This window comes from Ochlerotatus camptorhynchus, unplaced genomic scaffold (genome assembly GCF_037179485.1).
Source record: "Ochlerotatus camptorhynchus isolate MF236.1 unplaced genomic scaffold, CSIRO-AGI_Acam_v1.1 ptg000302l, whole genome shotgun sequence".
In the NCBI taxonomy this organism is placed as follows: Eukaryota; Metazoa; Arthropoda; class Insecta; order Diptera; family Culicidae; genus Ochlerotatus; species Ochlerotatus camptorhynchus.
In genome coordinates this window covers 541,966-558,121 of record NW_027040790.1, presented here as the reverse complement: position 1 = coordinate 558,121, position 16,156 = coordinate 541,966, and the positions used below count along the sequence as shown (strand labels likewise).

The 16,156-nt window shown below is 39.2% G+C and overlaps 1 protein-coding gene across 1 annotated transcript; it reads left to right on the top strand.

Annotated features, from left to right (window-relative positions):
• Positions 1-3,058: 3,058 nt before the first annotated feature.
• Positions 3,059-5,538, top strand: LOC135707028 (actin-1-like). The gene is made up of 3 exons (XM_065228750.1): positions 3,059-3,167; positions 4,000-4,953; positions 5,029-5,538. Exons 2-3 carry the CDS (start codon positions 4,029-4,031, stop codon positions 5,232-5,234), a joined length of 1,131 nt encoding a protein of 376 aa, XP_065084822.1. The 5' UTR covers positions 3,059-3,167; positions 4,000-4,028; the 3' UTR covers positions 5,235-5,538.
• The last annotated feature ends 10,618 nt before the right edge of the window (positions 5,539-16,156 follow it).

Sequence of the window (16,156 nt, the reverse complement as noted above, 5' to 3'; positions counted from 1 at the left end):
TCATGCAAAAACCGGCAAACGAGTGGAGTAATGATACAGATTATTTCAATGCGATACAACGAGTTGCTTCATTGATGGTTGTCAACGATATGGCTCAATGAGGGGTGAGGCTAATTTCTGACTTATCAAGAAATCCACTAGAGACCTAGTTCAACAGCATCGAAAAGAGTACCCTGAGAAATCGTAGAATATATTAAAATGAAATATTATCATTACAATCCAATGAAATTTGTGTGAATATATCTGGGATTGTATATTGCACCAAAAGAGTAGGGAAGAGAATGGTAGTACTCGTTTTACAACTGCTCTTATGAGATTACGCAACCCATCCGAATAACTCGAGAGATGGGAAACTCCGAAGTTATTTTAGTCTTTATCTTTACTTTCATTGATATAAGTGAGGGCCGGAAAGCATGCAGTAAGCCCCCCCCCCCCATATATAACTACGCCTATTAAATGGAGCACATGTTTTTTAATACATCTGAACATATAAACTTGACAAGATCAGAAACACCCAAGTTATTGCAGTTTGAAGCTTTACTTTCATTTATATGAGTGAGGGGCAGGGGTAAAGTTAGCCCCCCCATCTCTTAATACGCCTATGAGATTGAAAAATGGTTTTTCAATAATTCATCCGAACATACCAAATCAATATCTTATTACTAACTCTGAAGTTATTTCAGTTTGAAACTTTACTTCTATTGATATGAGTGACCCCCCACCCCCTTCCGACTACGCATATGAGATAGATTTATTGTTTTTGAATATTTCATCTGACCATACCAAAACGATAAAATAATTAACTTCGAAATTATTTAAGTTTGGAGTCTGACTTTCATTCGTACACCGGCAGTGTTGGCAGAAAAAGGGATTTTTAGCATTTAATTCGAAACATTGATCTTTGAACAGCTGTAACTTTTTTGAGGGGCATTCTAGCACAATACATTTTGAGCAAAGTTGGGCTAAACATTAACGTATTTAGATGCGTGGTTTGTGCAAAATTGTGGTCCCTAGCAATAAAGATACAAAAAAGTAGGTTTTCCAATACTAATTTCCATACAAATTTCAAACGCAATGCGGAAAGCCGGGTTACAACCTATTGTCCCCAAATTTTTCACAGTTGTTTGGGACCCCAAATGGAACCAAAAAAACATTGTTCTGAAAAAATGATCATGATGACCCATCCTATTAGTTATATCCCTAAAAGCTTTCACTTGAGTGGGTGAGCCAGTAGTGGAGGTACTAAGCCAATTTATCAATTAAAAAATAGATATACGATGTACACACAATTGTTAAACGTCAATCTATAGCTTTCAACCTCTATTTTGATAGAAAAATAATACATTAAAATTGCATAAAATTTTAGAAAGATCGTCCTCCATTAATAGGAACACTGCTCCAGTAGTTGTGGTAATTGCTAACTTTGGTTCCTATAATAGTGGAATGCGTTGGTTTCTTATGGGTTCCACTATTATTGGAACACTACCGCAACTATAGGTACAAAGGAGTGAAAATCTTAAGGAAAATTAATTATTTTCCGTCACTTTTGGACATATTTTAAGTTTGAAATATGCAAATATGATTTAATTTAGAAGAGCTACCGATGAAAAATAATACTATCGGGATCCTCCTCACTATTCCGACTCAACCTCCATACCGCAACTATAGGTACACCACTATTACTGGAACAACCTACCCTATATGCATTGAACATAGAACGGAATGAAAAAAAAAAAACAAATAAAACTTGTTTGTTTACCCGAGAAAACAAACATGAATGAATTTTATTTTAAAGCTATGCATTTGAGTTTCATTAATTTAAGCAATTTATTATTTATTTGTAGAATCAATTCATACACCGATATATGAATACATTGTAAAATAAAATAAAAATGCATACAATTTTTGGTGTCCGTTTTAAAAACTAAAGGCAGAGGGTTTTTTCACTATTTTAAAAAAGAACCGCGTGTTCTTGGTCGTCAGGAATCATTTCTCAATAACCCAAATGCATTTTATAGATACAGGAAAAACATTTTCCTATCAATGATAAAAAGTTCTAAAACCAAGATGTCATCCTGTGTCTAAATACACATCCCACCAATGGTTGAATAATCAACATGAATTTTCAAAATGAACAAAAAATAGAAATGCTTCGATCGAAGTTCATCGCACCAAAATAAGCCGTATCGAAGAAAAATGTCACCATCTGTCCATACGAGAATGGCATGCGACTGAGCTAGGCCGGGGAAAGGCCGGGTAATCGATGTCACATAGTTCGAATGTACAAGGAATGAGCGATGAAATGGATATCTTTATTTTTGGCAGGCAGTAAGCTGCTACTTGATGCTGTTCCACACCACGCCATGTCGCTGGCGGTTGGAAAGGAAGGGGTGCGGGGAGATGATATTCCGTAGAGGAGCCAAAAAAATGCTGTGTATACAGTAGGTACAGATGCAGCGTCTAAATTGTTTTTAGCGCCAAAGCGGGATGCAACGTTCGAGTGATGCTGTTATTGGCCCCATCCCGTTCTGCCGAAATGAATGGATTCTATATCAGAATGATGGGACGAAGTGAGCTAATTAGCATTAGAATGTGTGATCGCCCGAATTTTCCCGCGTTCGGGCCCTGTATGATTTTTTTTTGCAAGTGTGTAAGTGGAAAGAGAACGATGACGGTGATAATAAGAAATACAATCCACATTTATGTTGGGAGCAATATTATCTCATAATGTAGATCAGGGAAATGGGAAGAGGAAGGGAGATGGAAGTTTCAGTTGGACACACGCGGTTAACATGCGGTAAAGGAGACCTTCGTGGCAACGGTAAGTACCGTTCTGCTTGCGCGACTTGGTCACAATTGCCGTCTCAGTCTCGTAACCGTTCCTGGCAAAGCTGCGGCCCTCTCGGGGACGCTTACGATAATATTCGTCGCTGAGCGAAGAAGCCTGGCGATGGGGACGCGTGGTTGTGTTCGTATTGGCCGCGTGTGGAAAACCGAGATGGCACTAGAGCACCAATCTTAGGGGCCCGCTTCGGTCCTTCTAAGGATTGCCCGTAGAGACTCTGAGGAACATGTTCCGAGTATAAAAGCTAGGTGTTCGTTGTTTCTTCGTCACTCGTCGTACTACTAAGAAGCCGGCAAGGCATATTCTGATAATCTTTCCAAGGGTTAGTAATCGTGTTTTGATTCATTGAAGCATTTTGAGTTTCGTTTCTCGGATACTGTTTTTCAAATCTTATTGTGAATCATAGTTAGAAGCAGTGTACAGTGATACGATCAACAGGCTGATAGCAGGCAATTCACAAGCGGATTCGAGGATTATTGAAGCTCTCTAAAGTGACAAGTTGAAAAGTGGCGCAAAGTTTATAGTGATAAAAATAATAATATTTTTTTTAAATGAGTTCAACATCTGGTGCGGTCTTTTTTAAATGAAGCATTTAATATAACTTAGTAGTTGTTTTTAATTGAATATGAGTTATGCTCATAATGTAGAATATTTATAAAAAAAAAACTATCGATTGATACCTTTAAATAACTTTGATTGATATTAATATGGTCAAAGTATTTCATGTTTGTTTTCTCAAAAATGTTTTTGTTTTTCTAAACCTTCACTATCTAAACATCAACTAAACTTTGATGTATTTAATTTGTTTGATTTTTACATTTATGTCGAGATTTCACAACCTAATTTTTGTACGGTGACGAAAAACGGTAGAATTAACCTCCCACACCGTTATTATGTCATGCTAATTGAGGCACTTATTTTTATCATTTAAACTCCCCGGCTAGGGAGAGAGCTACCGGATAACTACAGATCTCTGAGCACAAGAATAATTTTACGCCACTCGAACGTGTGACCTAGGAGTGGATTTCAACTTCCTGATGATTTTCTCGAAACTGCGTGTCGTTAATTATTGCCTGCCTTCGAGCTCAACAAAGTGTTCTTGAATTGTTCACGTCGGCTAATCGCAATCCTGCGTGTCTCATTCTCTCCCACAGTACCGTAAACCAAAACCAAACCAGCCAAAATGTGTGACGAAGATGCTGGAGCGCTCGTTGTTGACAACGGATCCGGAATGTGCAAGGCCGGTTTCGCTGGTGATGATGCACCACGTGCCGTCTTCCCATCCATTGTCGGTCGCCCACGCCACCAGGGTGTGATGGTCGGTATGGGTAACAAGGACTCGTACGTCGGTGATGAGGCCCAGTCCAAGCGTGGTATCCTCACCCTGAAGTACCCAATTGAGCACGGTATCATCACCAACTGGGATGATATGGAGAAGATCTGGCATCACACCTTCTACAATGAGCTGCGCGTTGCCCCAGAGGAGCACCCAGTCCTGCTGACTGAAGCCCCTCTGAACCCCAAGGCTAACCGCGAGAAGATGACTCAGATCATGTTTGAGACCTTCAACTCGCCAGCCATGTATGTCGCCATCCAGGCTGTCCTCTCTCTGTATGCCTCCGGTCGTACCACCGGTATCGTTCTGGATTCCGGTGATGGTGTCTCCCACACCGTCCCAATCTATGAAGGTTATGCTCTGCCTCATGCCATCCTCCGTCTGGACTTGGCTGGTCGCGACCTGACTGACTACCTGATGAAGATCCTGACTGAGCGTGGATACTCTTTCACCACCACCGCTGAGCGTGAAATCGTTCGCGACATCAAGGAAAAGCTGTGCTACGTCGCTCTGGACTTCGAGCAGGAAATGGCTACCGCTGCTGCTTCCACCTCCCTTGAGAAGTCTTATGAACTTCCCGACGGTCAGGTCATCACCATCGGTAACGAGCGTTTCCGCTGCCCAGAAGCCCTGTTCCAGCCTTCCTTCTTGGGAATGGAATCTGCCGGTATCCACGAAACCGTCTACAGCTCAATCATGAAGTGCGACGTCGACATCCGTAAGGATCTGTACGCCAACACTGTCTTGTCTGGTGGTACCACCATGTATCCAGGTACACATCAACGAAAACCGCCTCTTCCCAGTTGAACAAGAAATACTCACAAACATTATTTCCCCATAACTTCAGGTATTGCTGATCGTATGCAGAAGGAAATCACCGCCCTGGCCCCATCCACCATCAAGATCAAGATCATTGCTCCACCAGAACGTAAATACTCCGTCTGGATCGGTGGATCCATCCTGGCTTCCCTGTCTACCTTCCAGGCCATGTGGATCTCCAAGCAGGAATACGACGAATCCGGCCCATCCATCGTCCACCGCAAGTGCTTCTAAGCTACTTCCTCGTAAACCAACGCAGTTTAGAGCATCGAAGGCAGCCGGTCCAATGCCATCCGGGGCCGCTGCAGGCTGAAACTGCTGACATACCACCACCAACAGCAGCAGCAGCAACACCAGCAAGCATCGAGATATTAATTAACATCATCATCATACAATGTTATCCCATATGTGATTCAACTTATTTATGTGTAAATGATTTTTCTGTTTATAATGTGGATCATTATCGTTATGTTTTGAGGTTCTTTTAGCGAATAAAGAAAGACAATATACCGCTACTTAAAAGCAAACCAAAAAAGAACTAGATGAGACTCTGGCATCAACGGTCGAAGACTACCATTCGATCGAATTCAACATCCGAAATTTGAATCCGTTGATTGCAAAAAAAAAAGAAACAAATCTTCCAATAGAAGTTTAAGACCAACACAATAATACATTTATAGCAGTAGGGTGTATTTTTGTTATACTTTATAAATCTGTATTAAATAGTTAAATTCAAATTTTCTTCTGGCAAATAATCCTCATTCAAGATGACATGTGCGCAAGGGAATTATCATCGCAATCATGATTTTTACATCCACAAGGTATATGAGTGGTCCCCTACTTTATGGTAACCAGCTAATTTTAAAACCTGGCTGTTTCAATGGGCGTTTGCGGCGACTTTGTAGCTCTTTACTTTTATGATACATGGCGGACTTTGTCTTATCTCTTCACTCTACTCCACTGAAAAATCTATTAAGAAACTGTCAATCTCTGAAGAAACTGCGTGAATAAACGTTGGCTCGACGATTCGAAATGAGGGGTCACAGTATGCAACCAAGATGAAACGATGAAAACAAGCGATCATACGAAAAACATTTCGTTTCGACTTCCCCAATGCGGCCCCAGGTCTTGACAGTTCTCCCAAACTTGGTGCTGAAACTGCTGAAGTTCATATGAAAAAACTATTTTCTTATTCAAATCTTTTAGTTCACTTCGTCCATATTTCCATTAAGTTCATTCGATAAACATGCAATCTGCATTCATAGGACATTTCATTAGCCAGAGCAATATGCCAGTTATTACACACTTCACATTGTGCAGCATTTATTCGTGGTTCTAATGCCACGAGCTACGAAAAAGCGCTTAGTATAAGTGAATTCCCACAAACACAACTAAATCTAATTGGTAAAGTGCCAAATCTACATGTTCGATTGCGATCGGGCATCTATTTTCTCCCTCAAAACCAATCATGTTTCAGTATGATAAAAAGCATAACGTAACCATCCGTATAATCCAAATATTAGATCACGGACTATCGCAACTATCCCATTGGATAGCAAATGGGAATTAAAAACATTATAACAAATTAATATGAATATTTAATAGTTTTTCAACTACAACGTTCTCACCAAATCAATCCATAATTCATGAATAAATGGTGCGACTTCATACCCAATAAATTCAAATTGCACCACTGTATTCGTTTGATCCAGAAATGAAGCCGCACAATAATAAGGTATGATTATATTTTCTTGCATATAATTTTAATTTTTGCTAGAATGCCACATTCACCACCAATCTTGGTCATTCATTCCAATTCAGCCAAGAGCCAAGTTCAAACACTGCATGATCGGCCATGTTTGCATTTATTCAACAAAAGCCTTCGCTAATAACACCAACCGAGCAATACTCGATCAACGATTGAAAAGGGCGTATCATATTTTGTAAAATTGACATTTAACACTAATTCCACGTGAACTGAAGCTCGCCTACCCAAGCCAGGAACGAAAAATCGATACCTTAGATTGGTAAGGATGAGCCTGACATAAGAGGTAAAGTACCAACACATAATACCAAACAAATGTTCCCACAGTACCACTTCAATACCAAATTATGATAATGCAATACCAAAACAATCACACACGCGTATTTTTTTGGTATCCAAATATCAATTTTTGTTATTTACAAAGTAGGGTTAACTACTAAGGTATTCAATATTTATTTTTTCCTGCCTGGGTCCCTAATAAAATTGTTATTTTGCTTAACGACGTGTTCATAGTATCATCCAAACCATTTTCGGAATAGTTCTATCATTAGCGTCATCGTTCGGTTAAAGTATTTTTTATTAGAACAACTTTATCGAGACGGGGAGAGTTTTCACTACCCTGTGTTGTGCTCAGTGATGGAATTCTCACCAAAATATCATTTTCGCTTGCGATACGTTTTCTCTTGGGAACTTTCCCTCACTAGTTTCACACTCCAATATTTCCTGAGCGAACTTTATGGGATGAGAGAATGAGATATCGCGAACTTTTTTAACTCGAATCACCAACGTGAGGATACGAAAAATATCAGATCATTTTTTCTCTCTATCTCTTTACACCACATTCGTTCTTGAAAATTGCACTGCACATTTCACAAGGGAAAGATTATAGACAGAAAGCTATCCCGAGTAAATCAATTCAATCTCTAAAGACTGATAAGTCTGGTACCTGGCTGTCTACTGGCGCCTGTTGTTTAAAGTAGCCGTTATCAGGATGATGTGAACAGTTTTGTGCAACTGATTGATTGGTGCATTGGTTTCTGGCAAAAAAAATGAATGAATCAGCACAAGTGTCAACGCGACATTAACGAGGAACGGGGAGGGTAGTGTAAGATTTTGTGACTAGCAATTTATATTAAAACCGTTCCTCAGGATAGGGGGTTGCGGAAGGAGGAGCGCCTAATGTATCCTCATTTTCACGAAATACAGTTAATGGATGGCTCCTCTCATCACTAGTGTTCGTAATATCGTTCCTGTAAGCTCTTATGCAATAATTATATGCAGGGGGATGGTTGGGAATATAGGTGGTGGTGAACTTTTTCACTGTGCTATTACCAGTGCTGTAAATTCTCAAAATCATTTGAACATTTTTGATGAAAATTATAAAAGTAGCTATTCGCTATCAAAGGGGACCTCCTCCGAATGGGTGATATCAGTTGCTTAGTCATTTGACGAAGGCATGGATCATTCTCATTTGAGAAACGCTATATATCATTCGATTGAGTGTAACCTACACACAAACGGAGCTCTGGTCGACATTCCGGCGAAAAAACTAAGCCAACCCGACACCAACCTGACTTCTATCAAACCCCAACCCGATGTTGACCCGACATTGACCCGACATAAACCCAAAATTGACCCGACATTAACACGACATTGGGTCATTACATTGATCCGACATCGGGTCGACTTGTCTGTTCGGGACCATTTTCCTGGATTTCTTCCATACTCCACTGTCGTATATCAAATGATACTGAGTGACTCAATTGACAGTGACAATGAGCTTCGAATGAGAAAGGGGCTCTTCAAATTATGGTCATGTGAGAATTCGTTTACACAATTCTGTGAATGGTTGTAGTGGTTCATCTTCAATCGAATTATATGAAAATTTACAGCACTGGTTACAAGTATCTATTATTAGCTGGTTGCATTGAGAACTAAAACTATAAATAAATCCGGAAAACTTTGAGATTAGGGCGTAATTTCTTTTGTAAACACACACTTAATTATATAATAACCGATTTCTCGTGAATTAAAGTTCAATCTAAAAAAACTAACAACACAGACAGGTAGAGGAATGATTCATTTGGTATCAAGTTTGGTATAGTATAGTTCGCTAGATTGTGCTTTGATTCGTGAGAAATCGCTGAATGACGTGTTTGTTTACAAAAGCAATTACGCCCAAATCTCAAAGTACTCTGGAAATGGTATTTAATGTGAAGGATGCGAAAAATATCGGAGAACGAGAAGAAAACAAACAGACACTCTCGCGTGATCATCGCCTACCTTTAATCGCTGAAAAAAAAAGAACAAAGCTGAGGGGATATTTGGTTGGTTCGAATCACGAGTACGTGTGAAATGATGTGAGATGGAGAGACGAAAGATCTTTCGCGATACGAAATGAAAATTTCTCTCGCTCTACGCTTTCATGAACTTTTTATCATCTCTCGTTCGCGAACTTTTTGTGAGAAGTTCCTTTGGGATTTATCTCTGCAATGAGCTGTGATAGAACTTTTTTTGAAAATGATTTTTCCAACACTGGGTGCTGTTGGTTTTCGTAAGCGAGCTTCGGTTCGCGCGGGAGAGGGAATTAAATTTTTCGTTTACAACAGCCAGCCAGCAACTCTGTTGAATATTCTCTGCAGTCCGAAAATCGTGTTGTTTACGTATATCTCAACTTATCTACCATGATATACATTTAAAATAAATACATTTTAAGAACGCATTCGTATACCTCACCATGCACAATTTTGAAACCATCCCAAGTAACAAATTGATGTTTAACAAGTGTTCTTTCAATGATTTTAATTCAGTCCTAGTTTGAATAACCCAAGTACCCAGGTAACAATCCCAAGTAACACATAAAACATCTTTTGAAAAAGAATTAGAACGGATTGTTGTATAAATGTATTATAAGAGATGCAGAATACATCCTACGTTATATATGAGGTTTAAAGATGTTTTCTTCATACTTCTTAGATTCAACATTTTCCAAAATAGTTTTCTTTTGCTTTTATCTTTAAATGTTATTTGAACGTGCATCTTACTGTTTTAATACCCCTATAAAACTTGTCGTATACAAAATCAATCCAGATTGACGTAAACATTGACGGTGCCATTGAGGTTCATGCAGTGATTGACAGTTTCTTATGAGATATTCGGAGGTTTGTTATAAAGAAAGTTGAAAATACTTTTTTATGACATCTCATAAATTAATACAACTGAAAATGTGCAGGTTGCCTTATAAGGAGTTGAAAATAAGTTTAAATAACATTCTGGCAATTAGATGTACGCTTTGCTACTAACAAAACGTCTTCATGACGGATCGAAGGCGTGTTGAACGAGAAAATAATTTTCATGCCATTGGCAAGAACACGATAGATACTTATAACCAACCTTTATCAAGCGGTGTTGGTCTAGTTAGGTAGAAACAAGTCTACCACGCCAAGGACCAGTGATCGAATCCCATGCTCAAGATTTTTTTATTGTTTTTTTTTGTCGCTGGTTTTTATGATGTTTCCAAAACATGTTATAAGACCAGTATTTAGTTGTATAAGCTACGCGTCTTGCGCTTTTTAGGTTGTATAAATGTATTAAATGTTGTATATTAAGGTATTAGTGATTCTTTGCGTTAGTCATTACAAAGTATTTTCAACTTCTTTATGACAAGCCGTGTTGCTTGGGATACAAGGTAAACATTAAGAACAAAAGCTGATTATTGGTTAATTTAAGGTGTACAAAGCTGATTACCATCAGGCTGAATATATAGTTGATTAGTAGTGCATGAAGCGAATTGTATCCCCATAACCCAACCTCATTGCTGATTTGTGGAGTTGTGTTAAGCTTAAATAATGCTTGTTCAACCTTTGGATCAGCTAACCTATTGACATTGGATTATGGGGATACAATTTGCTTCATGCACTACTAATCAACTATATGTTAAGCCTGATGTTAATCAGTTTTGTACACCTTAAATCAACCAATAATCAGCTTCTGTTCTTAATGTTAAGCTTGTATTGTCACTTGGGTTAATCAACACTTGTGAAGAATCAAATTGTTACCTGGGAAGTCATGCGTTTTGCTGTGCTTAGCTCGCTATCACGTTTATTATTTATTGCCTACTCTGTATGTAACTAACAATTAATTGGTGAAAAAGTAAAGTAGATTAACTCATCAAATGAGTCGAACGTCTTTACATTTTTCGGTATGCGGCTAAGTAGTCTTGAATGATTGGAACAACTGTTTAAATTTTTAAACAAAATTCAAACCTATATAAAAAAAGCACAAATGGATACACTACCGATAAATAACCATAAAACAATTAAACACTTAAACAAAGATGCTAGAAAAATATCAACACTATTTATTTCCCCTGAGGATTGTGCTAACCAGCATAAAAACGTCGGACAAAATGTGGACAGTTGTTCCAATCATTAAAGACTGCTTTGTTCTCCTCTGTTCGTGACATAAAACCACTGCGACCAGTAATTTGATCTATTTTATTATATCCCTTAACCTTATTTTATTGCATGTCGTATTACTCCATCACTATTGAGAAATGACGAAACATTCGGTTTTGATACCATTGTCATGCCTTCATCGTAAGGAAATGGCTCTAATTGAAAGGTTCCGCTGTTTATACCCTTCGAAGAGTGATAGCACCCTCCAAAGGTGCACTCTTTTGTCGACCAAAATTGGATTCCTTAGCAACAAAATTAAGCAATGACACCGATAATGATCATGCATCCTGTTGCCCTAGTTTGAAGAAGTCTGGACTGGGATATGGTGGTAGATCTTACGTACCACGAATATATGATCAGCCCACGTTACCGATCTTCAAGACTGGTCAGCCGTATGACGAAAGATCAATACTACTAATAGAAAATCCAACTATACAGCATTTCGTCTTTATCAGGTAATTTCTATTTTTTTTTTAAGAAAGGAAATCCTTTAAATTGAATAAAAAAGTACGAATTTCCTGTGATTGTTCAAATGAAAGAATTCATCTAAATTTAAATTGTTTATGGTACGCATTCAACGAATGAGAAAAAATGGCTAAGTAAGCATTTAAATTTTATTTAATTAGCATACATTATATTGATTGTTGCATATAATAATGATCGAGTTTACTAAGTACACTCCAGATCATAAGTTAATTATGTAAAATTTTTTTGCACATATCCTTTACAATTTATGACCGATTTTCGTTCTTTATAGGTCATTTTAATGAAATTTAGTTTAGGTAACTGGTTTAATATATTTTACTATATGTGTATACTAGAAGTTCTCTTAAAAATACAACATTCTCCAAAATCCACTCCGAATATTGATGACTGATTTTCTCGGAATTGGATCGGTCAAATTTTGAAATAAAAGTGGAAGTAGAACCCTTCTTCTATATCCATCGATATATGTTTGCGAAAGATTGGTTGAAAGTATTATAATGTACTTTAAATTAATAAAATAGTTTTAAAAGTCATCGATCAAAAGTTTGGGGTTGCCCCACAGTTTGGTTTGTTAGTAAGGTAGAGTTGGCCTAAGTGCTTTGTCGTAGCTTTTTGTCTCCAGGTTTGAAAGATCATCGATCACAGTGGCTTATTCAGTGGTGTGTTGTGATATGAGGGACTCAGCTGCCTTAGACAACCATTTTTGCTTACTGAGAAGAAAATAGTCAGATCAGAACAGTAGGCTGTGCGTGTGTTCGAACCTGACGTTTGTTTTTTCCGTGGAGTTTTTTTTTATCTATAATCGGTTGCTAAGCTGGCCATAACCAGGCCCAGGAGACAATATCTAGTTTCTTATTCTTGATCCCTATTATTTGCCGCGGAGAAGCTGTTCCGAAGCCAAGTAGAAACTCCACGAGGCATTCCATCATTCGTCCCATCATTATTTCTATCATTTGTTGAGTCGCAGCGTTGAACCTGACTATTGGCCACGAAAAGGCTTGCCAATGCACATCAAAAATCGACTACATACATCCAAACATTTGTTTATCCCAAATCGAAGGAAGACATTCCGCCCAACTACCATAAACCGAACTATTTTATGTTGATCTTCGACAAACTTCGTCTACAATTTCAGGCAGCCTTCAGGTTCAATTGGCTAAACTTGGTGAGTTCGTTCTATTTTGTATTTTTTTATCTTTTCAAACCAGTTACGTTGGGAGATCACCTTTTTGTGAACCCTAGTCGTGAAAACTTCAAACTAGGGAATCGGGATTTTCCAGTAATCAAAGGATCACATTTTAGTCCTTGTTACTTTCTATGACTTGATAATAGTGAAAAGACTATTTAGAAATAGCATTTCTGTATTCAAATCAAAAATATTGTTTATGTTTATAGATTTTACATAATCCTTTTCCTTTTCCTTTCCTTCTTCTTTTTTCAGAAAGCGAGTAATGGCGCTCTAGCCATAAGTCATAAAAGGCTAGGACAAGAGTTAGTGCTCATGCCCTAACCGTCAGAAGAAAATGGAGCATCACTTAATTTTTCTAGCTTTGATGCTTCCAACGACCAACCAATCATATAATTACCAAAATCGGAACGTACGGTGCGAGATGTCCACGTTTCATCCATTTATTGGATTCTGAAGCATCGTGTTTAAATTTTCGATTTAAACAGGCCCGATGTTTTCTGAATCGTCTTGCCCCTCAAAAGCTGCACAGACAGTAGGCCTGGCCGTTTTGATATGTGTGACGCATCTTCGATATGAAGCATATATCAAATAGACAAGAAAAATTATGTAGGTATATACATTTCTTTTTCCAGGATGCTTTCAAGAACTGGTGTTAGATTAGATTAGATTAGACTGAGCAGAAAATCGTCAGATCAATCCCAGTTCCTTTTACATTAAGTTTATATAAACACATCGCTTGCTCATCATGAATTAGGCGAAACTTGTCATCGTCGCTGTCGGTATCGGGTTTGACAACCTAATGATAAATGGAATGATGCTATGTGAGGGGCTCGGTGGTCTTACCTTACCTTACCTTACCAATCAGGCTAAGGCCTTGTTGTCCTCTGCTGTCTGAAGAAGTCGTCTCCACTCTACTCGATCCATGGCCACACTTCGCCAGCCTCGTAGTCTGCGAAGGGTCCGCCGGTTGCCTTCTACTTGGTCGATCGACCTTGCCCGCTGCGCGCCTCTTCTTCTTGTTTCTGTTGGGTCACTTTCTAGAACCATTTTCACTGGGTCGTCGTGCGGCATTTTTACGACATGCCCAGCCCACCGTAGTCGCCCAATTTTTGCAATGTGGACGATGGATGGTTCTCCCAGCAGCTGGTGCAATTCGTGGTTCATTTGCCTCCTCCACGTTCCGTCATCCATCTGCACTCCACCGTAGATGGTACGCAACACCTTCCGTTCGAAAACACCAAGGGCGCGTTGGTCCTCCACGAGCATAGTCCAGGTCTCGTAGCCGTAGAGGACCACCGGTCTAATCAGCGTCTTGTAGACAGTCAACTTCGTGCGGCGGCGAATTTTATTCGACCGGAGCGTCCTCCGGAGTCCAAAGTAGGCACAATTCCCTGACATAATGCATATTTGAATTTCTCTGCTGGTGTCATTTTCGGCGGTCACCAGTGAGCCCAAATACATTAACTCATCAACCACCTCGATTTCGTCACCGTCAATCTGAACTCGGAGTGGGAGGCTAACATTGTCTTCCCTGGATCCTCTTCCTTTCATGTATTTTGTCTTTGATGCGTTGTTGGCAAGTCTAATCACTTTGAATGTAACAACTCAAGGCGGGAGTAGCCGTCAACAATGCTGATGATGGTACAGTACGCAACAACCACCTTACTGCTTTCTTTCTGAGATGACCAAGTTGGTCATGACGAGAGGAGCGACACAATAGTTGGGTAAAGAAGAATTGCATTATGACACACCATCGACTGGAAATGCTTTCGTAAACGTGGGCCTTTAGGTAGTGATGAAACGTCGCTAGAACTATTCCACAGCCGCAGTCAAGAGGATGTACATTTTTTGCCTGTAGACTTGAAGACATACTTCAAGTCTCCGCGTACATCGTACGGGTCAAGCAAAAGATATGCGTCTGACTTGAAAAACTGTCGCATTAATGGCCCTTTGCTCATTTTCAAACTTCTATTTAATTTTCATACTGTCGTACTCTAACGGAACTATCCACCTACCCTCTTCATAAGATCATTCTCTAGCTAATAAATTATCTCACTAAAGTTTCATGTTAGCATTTCCAACCAACTCTGAAAACCGCTAACTTTGCGTATGAAGTAACATAAAAACACTTTGAATTCTAATCCGCCTAGCTTCAGTCTGATATACGTTTCCGCCATCGTCTCAAAGTTCCGTGCTATGATGTCAATGTCATCGGCATAGCCAAGAAGCTGGATGGACTTCCTGAAGATCGTGCCACTCATATCTATCCCAGCTCTTCTGATCACACCTTCTAACGCGATGTGGAATAGCGGTGGTCTTAGAGCAACCGATTTTGCTTACTGAGCAGACCATCATGAGTTTAATCGCAAGCTCCTCTCCTCTTGTGTAGTAATATAAGGAGCTCGTTTGCCTAGTGGCAGACGTTTTTGCTTACTTGTTGAGGTAACTGCTATAGGACTAATTTTAGTCATAATCAAGTTGCTGCAACTTTGTGTGTCAAATGTGTGCTGCTTAGGACGTGGGTTTAGTCACAAGCTCCTTCGTGTTATAGGATCGTTAGGACTGCAATTCAGCTTATCGTTTACCAAAACGAATTCTGCTGCAAACCCAACCCTTTAATCCAACAGCCCAGTGATTCCTCGTGGAAGGGCAGATGATTTCTCAAAGCGAGTTTCACGTCAACACATTCCTACACATTTATTTATTGTGATCACTAATATTTACACTTCGAGGATGAATTCTAGTCCCAAGCATCGTCTATTGGTTCTCTGTGTAATTACAGCTGATTGGGCAATAACGGAAATAATGAGTGGGCGGTTAATCATGATCATGCTCATGTAAGACATACAGCAGATGCAAAAGGGAGTGCTGTCTGGTGAAGATATGTCAACCTACATGATGTTGGGTGATTTTTTTTAGCCCTTCTCAGGACCTGTCGATGGTTGTGGACCACAACTTGTGGTACGAAAGAGTCTTAGTAACCACATGGTCGTGGCGGTCCAGTAAATTTTGAAGGAGATGACACGTTTAAAAACTCAGTAGAGTACGATCGAGCTAGCTTACAAGATGTCTGACTGAAATCATAATTGATCATTCCGAGGATGCGTATACTCTCCTTGCCGTGGATTTCCATCATTTCATCAATTTTGCGGGGCAGTTGATGTGTAGTATCCCGCGATTACCTTTAGCTACGCGACTGTTCTTAGTTACCTAAGTTGTTTAGACGTAATAAACCATCATTCAATTTTAAATCATCAAA

What these genes read in the sequence shown, in the direction of transcription:
- LOC135707028 (XM_065228750.1), top strand. Translation starts at nt 4,029, where the DNA reads ATGTGTGACGAAGATGCTGGAGCGCTCGTTGTTGACAACGGATCCGGA. An exon ending in TGGTACCACCATGTATCCAG is followed by an intron (nt 4,954 to 5,028) that starts GTACACATCAAC and finishes CCATAACTTCAG; the next exon opens with GTATTGCTGATCGTATGCAG.